Genomic DNA, 6,429 nt, shown 5'->3' with positions numbered 1-6,429 from the left:
AGCTAGCTGAATATGGATGGATATCCCCAGTACACAACAGGGTTCTCTTTTCAGAGCTACGGTTCTGCTCCTGAAGAGGTCATGATGTGTGTGCATTTCCCAATGAAACCTTAATAAGGTCAAGTGGAGGACCCTTTATAAAAAAGGGTGTCGGCAATTCCATCCAAGTAACACAAGCTCTAAGGAGCAGAAGAATTCAAGGAAGACAACAATTCCTTTCTCTTTTCTCCTCCTCCCCAAGTTTTCTTGTTTTTAATCTTAAGTCTGTAACTAAAAGGTGTTCACTTCATTAATTTTCATAAAGGATTTTGTGTAAGCAATCTATGAAGGAAATCCTTGTGATTTCAAAGCTTTTGTGGGGAGGGGTGTCTAATCATGTCAAAGATCATTCTATGTGACAAACTCCATAAGAAAAACCATCCTGTCCATATTGTGTCTTTGCTCCTGGGCTGAATCCAGGTCAGCAGATAGATTGCCTAGTCTATCCAATAGGATAACGTTTTCATTTGATTGAAATTCTTTACATATACACATGTATGTATTCTGTTTACAAAGTTTCATCACATGAAACTAAATTATGTAATTATTTATTTTTTGAGGTCTAAGACCCCAATTTGACTCCACTATGAAGAGTTGTTCTTTAAATGCTTTGTCTGCAGAGGTTTTACATGATACTCGTAGATTTTCAGTGCAGGCCCCAATTTTAACTGAAGTCCTGTCAACACATCATTCCTTGTCATCAATAGCAGGGATTTTCCATCAATTTCCTAGAATACAAGCAGAGGGTATAGCCAACATTTAAGTCCCACAGCTCAAGGATAATGAAGAAAAAAAGTCTTTCCTTTGAAGTTCCAAGGAAAAAAGTCATAGCGATTTTCTCAAGCTAAAAACATTTCTAGTTGTGCCAACATTAAAAAAAAAAAAAAAAAAAGAGGATCTTCTATTTCTATCTTCCATCTTCTACTTGTATTTTTAAATTACATACAATCCATAGATGATCTTGTTTTCAAACACATAAATATCACATCTTAAAAAACTGATGGCATGCTTAGAGCACGTACCCTAAGGATTAAAAAATATTGCTTCCTAAAGGAATGACACTTTTTTATTTCTGAAATATGTTAAAGCTTATGCAGATTTTTTTTTGCCGATTTAATTCCTAAAACTATTCTGTAAATCAGAAAGGGTAGTATTTTACAGGCAAACTAAGTATCAAGCAAGGAGTTAGCCTGCCTAAGATTAAAAAAAGTTTATCTTAGTTTACCATTGAAAGGATAGCATAGGATTTGAGTTCTTATCAGCCTACAGCCAAAGTCAATGTTCTTTTCATAATTCCCTTCTGCTACTTTTGACACTTAGAGGTAAGTATGTGCTGTCTATCTGGTCAAACTGGGACTAGACTTAGGTTTCCTGGAGTCTTGACAATCACAACAGGGAGCATTAGAGAAATTACTCACCCTCCTTGAGCTGCTTTCCTGTTCTTTAAAAAGAAAATTATCTTACCTCAACCCCACTATCAAATTCTCCATGAAAGCCCCTACCACATCCCTCTCTTCGCAGATCAAGATTCCAAACACAGTCATGACAGGCAGAGGCCCTGCCAGCCACAAAATTCCCTCCCCTATTTTCCGTGTTCACTCTCCACAGATTTCCCAACCACGGGCCTTCCATTCCAGGTACTATGGAGACTATAAAACTTTGGGGTGAAAGAAAAACGGACTTCTCATGAAAGAGATGAAGATCTCAAATATATAAAATGGTTTAAAACTTTTGTTAAGGAAGCACTGAATTTTGAGTGCCACCTTATTATTGTGATTGTTTACCATGCAGATAACCTGAGCTGGTTCTTAGGGGACCTAGACTCAAGAGACAGACCAGCTATGTATGCTTGGTGAGACTCGGCATCCCTCTTCATGATTTTACCCACATACTTCTGTACCATCTGGACACAGTGTGCAACTTCACAGACTATCCACTTTTTGACCTTAGGCAAGTCCCTCCTCTTTTGTTTCCTGAGACTATTATGGGGGCACTGGGTTTCTGAAAGGATTCCATAAGATACCTCTTTTGCAAATGTGAATTATACAAGCACTTGGCATGATCCCTTTCATCACCATTGACAGGATTATGGTCGTCTCACTCGTAAACCATCTAACACTAACCAGAGCAGAATAGAAATTACTTTGAATTGGTCTAAGGTGTTTTTGGCGTTGGAAGCCTTTAATTTGTTGGCTACCAGAAGGCAAAACTCACATTAATTTGAGAGACAACTATGCAAAACCACAGCATATCAAGGCTGATAGGGTAAGAGTGAGAAATTATTTAAGGATATAGGGATTGACTTTTTAATCCTAAAGTGTTTTTTTCCTCCTGAGGCAGAAAATAACCCTAACAATCACCCATTAGTGAAAGCTGCAGGTTTGAAAGATGGAAGAGGACCTTTTGACACCTGGAAACAAATACAGTAGCAGATCTGAAGGCATTGTGAGGTCACAGGATTTGGAATTATAGTTACTTCTAGGCCCATGCTCTCTAAGGGGAATGTTTTTGAAAAAGGTAAAGCTCTTCTTACTCCCTATCTTTCCTTTTCTGTCCTTTGCTCCTACTGACTACATATTTTAAACAGGCACCAGGAAGAGATGACACCACTTTCATTTCCACACAAGAAGACAACATCCTTGACTAACTGAGATGTGATTTTTTTTTAAATTTTTGCAGGCAAAAATCCTATAACAGCATTTTCATCAAAAGCCAAATATGTCTGTGAAAACTGCTGAAATTTGGATTTTACTTAAGACAAATGGAAAATTATGTTTCATGCTCCAATTTGATTTTTCCCTTTGTTTAAGGGACACATTGCAGTTCACCTCAGACCAGGGATGGTAAAGCTTAATCTGGAAATGCTCGTTTTAGAATTCTTGATATGCTTATCGTTCATTCACACCACAAAATTTCCCTCTTAAACCATAACTACAGCAGCTGGGAGGTATGGGAGTAGAAGATAGAGTAATGGGGATGGGCAATTTAGGGCAAGACAGACCGCAGTCTGCATCCAGTCTCCATGGTGTACTGTGTGACATCCAGGATAAATTAACTGCCCTAAGCCTCCGTTTTTTCACTTGTACCTCTTGAGGGATTTTGGAGATTCCATTCATGTAAAGTATCTAGCTCAGTGCCTGGCATATAGGAGGTACTGAATGACTATTAAGTAGAAATTTATAGGCTTTCAAAGAAAAGAAATGTGTTTAGATTCCAAATCTGCCTTCTGCTCCCTTTCTGGAAGTGTGCTCAGTGTTTGAATGCTATTCTTTGCCAGAGGGATACATGCATATTCTTGTTCAAGTTCAGAAAATTTAATGAGATTAAAAAGGTTCAAAGACTACATAAAACATTTGTCTCATAAAAATCACACACGTAGGACAATCCTTTGATTAAGAAAGCTAATAATTTGTTACATAGTTTCAGTAAAGGACTGTGATGCAAACAAAAGCCAAATCTTGCCAAAGAGTCAGCATGGGACTAGTAATTGGACTGGAAAGAGCACAGGACTGAAAGGAAGACAGAGATTCTAATGCTATTTCCATCAGTGATTTTCCACAAGGAACAACTCCTCTGGACTTTAGTCTTCTTAGTAAAAATGAAAGTGTTGGAATATGACCAGTGCTACCCAATTAAAAAAAAAAATTCCCAAGATTCTGCATGTATGTCATAATAAAGCCCTCCCCAAAAAAAGCTAATTAATTCACATCTCATGGATCCTATTTACATTTCTGTGTTAAAAGATAATCATTCCTTAGCTTCAGTGAATTTTAAAATTGATTTTATCAGTTGATTATGTAAAAACATTTAGCTTTCAAGTTCTTGTTGGGTAATAACACACAGAATGTTTACTTGCTTAATAAGTTCCAGCAAGTATTCACACATTGAAGTAAGGTTTAGAGATGATAGGTGTAAATTTTCAACGGAAGGCAAGATTTTCGATTTAAAAATAACAAATGAGTAAGAGTCATAGATATGAGCAGGTGCCTTAAAGTAACACACTGTTTCACTACTTATTATTTGGAGCCTGGGGCATGTTACTTAATCTCTCTAAATCTCATTTCCTTATGTATATAGTGTGGGAGGAAGAGATATCTACTATATTTCACTGCTGAAAGGATTATTGAGATAACACATGTTAAGCAGAATTCCTCACATCTACAGGGCACTAAATGAATGTCTGCTATTAGTAAAAAAAGTATGGGGAAAAAAAAATCTGAACCCATTAATTTTTACTCTTCCTCTCTGCCAACATTCCTCTAGGTGACTCAATTGAGTGTGATTGGGATATGGTCCATTGCAAATGTATGGAAAGAAAGGAGGTGAGATGGGAAGAGAAAAAGCAGAGAAAGAGGTTAGGAAGCAAAGAGGATAGATATCAAGAAAGAGGTAATTGGTAACAGCAATATGGGGGAAAATTCAGAGAAGTCAATGGGATTCATGATGATAGGGTACTGCAACTGATTTAGATGGCCATATTTGTGACAATGTCTTCACTGTTCCTAATAGAGAGTAGGAGAGAGAAGGCTCAAGTTAGAAGACAACTGTGCTTCTTGTCTGGTTCATTACTCCCCTTCTCTGTGAAATGAGAGGTTTGAATTAAAGTGACCTCTGTCTATCCACTTCAAAATACTCTAAGACTCTAATTGTACTTTTGATAAACATCAAGACTCACCAACTCCTTAGCATGCAGGTGGAGGAATCTAATGAAATAGTCTTTCTTTTTCCATTTCAATTCTTCCCCTTACATTTTCTATCACTTTCTTTGTAACAACTCTCTTGCCATTCACTATGTGACTACAAGTGGTGACCAGTCTGAAGTTTCCCATTCCGCTGCTTACAAAGGGTACGAATGTTGAGGAGGAAGTGGGACTTGGTCCTGAGCCCAGGGATGCAAAAGTAGAAAATCCTGTGTCCAACAGAGGGATCACATTAAAGAAGGAGTGGAATCTCCTCGCTCTATCCATGTGGCCAGTGGAAATAAAATCTCCTGAAAAGAGGTCTTCATCTTCAAAGACATTCTTAAAGATGCCATGTGGCCTCTCAAACAATAGCTCCGCCTCTAAGTAGTTTTCCTCTCTGCTGTCTCCTCTATTTTTCCTTTTGGTGAGGTTCCCCCGGACTTGTCATAGTCATTGCATTTATTGGTATCAGACAAGACTTCATAAGCCTCTGCTACTTGTTTGAATTTCTCCTCAGCTGCCTCTTTGTTCTCCGGGTTCTTGTCTGGGTGTACTTGGAGTGCTAATTGGTGATAAGCCTTCTTAATATCAGAGGAGGAAGCATTTTGAGGCACTCCAAGTACTTCGTAGTAATACATCATGTTTCTTTGCAAGGCCTTCCTTCATAAGACACAAATATTATTTTCTGAAGAATTTCCACATAACTTCAGAAAGAAAGATGATGAGCTATTCAAGTCTACACCAAGACCCTTTGAACCCTGTCACATGATTCTTGGAATGAAGTCTCTTCTGGGGCCCCTACCCCCACTTCCTGCCCTCTGTAGTTCATTGTGGGTGGAGTGACTATGATCTCAAAATTCTCAGCTAATGACTCCCATCTGATGCTGCACTTGCCTTGTGAGCCTATTGGTAGGAAATTTGGGATGGGTAATATGCATATATTGAAGAGCTTTCACCTTGTTTAAAAATTCATGCTGAGCAGCATGAATGTTAGCAGAGAGAACTTTTTGGTGTGGCTCAAAAAGGATTATTTGTCTCATCTGTTAAAGTAAAAGTCACACTTAAATCAGATACAAAATCCATTTTGACTCATTGTGAGGGTTAATGCTTTCAGTGACCTGATGGGAATCTCTTTGTGCTACTTATTACTCAAGGCTGGCACATGGTGGATGATGAAGGGGCTGTATCACCTTCACCTTTAGGACATACTCCTCTAATGACTTCCACCCAAAGAGTCCTTCCTCTGAAACCCTGAACATCCAATATCCTATTTTCTTTCTCACTCCTCACTCCCATTAAACCCACGTTTTCATTTCAGTTCCACTTTCTCCAGGGTTATAATTTCCCTTCAGACTCTTCTTTTGTACTGAATCTGAACCCTATGGCTGAAAATGGAAACCTTTCTTTCACCAGCTCTCTCAAATCCTTAGGTTTTGAACTTTCCTTAGGCTGTGAACCTTTACTCCACAACACCCCATACAGGAACAGTCCAGCAATCCAGCTTCTCTAACTCCTATACCTGTTACAGCTACAAAAACAAAATCAAGTAACCATGAAGATGAAACACTATATATTTGCAGTGTACCAATATCATTTGTTTCAGCAGAATACCTCAACTGTTCTTTTATTTATCATGTCAGCTCAATTTCCTATTCCCTCTAGTGTTGTTGTTGTTGTTAAGTGCCGTGGAGTCGTTTCCGACTCATAG

At 38.3% G+C, this 6,429-nt stretch overlaps 1 protein-coding gene across 1 annotated transcript in view; it reads right to left on the bottom strand.

Moving 5' to 3' along the window:
• Positions 1 to 623: 623 nt before the first annotated feature.
• Positions 624 to 6,429, bottom strand: part of SAMD13 (sterile alpha motif domain containing 13) — a 97,473-nt gene continuing 91,667 nt past the window's right edge. The window contains exon 5 of the mRNA XM_042781692.1: positions 624 to 767. Coding sequence (XP_042637626.1) covers positions 624 to 767 — 144 coding nt within the window. The remainder of the gene's footprint in view (positions 768 to 6,429) is intronic.

This window comes from Orycteropus afer, unplaced genomic scaffold (assembly GCF_000298275.1).
Source record: "Orycteropus afer afer isolate SDZICR_OR568_19922 unplaced genomic scaffold, OryAfe1.0 scaffold00152, whole genome shotgun sequence".
Classification (NCBI taxonomy): domain Eukaryota; kingdom Metazoa; phylum Chordata; class Mammalia; order Tubulidentata; family Orycteropodidae; genus Orycteropus; species Orycteropus afer.
The sequence above is the reverse complement of the archived record's forward strand: the minus strand, read 5'-3'. Positions and strand labels throughout refer to the sequence as shown.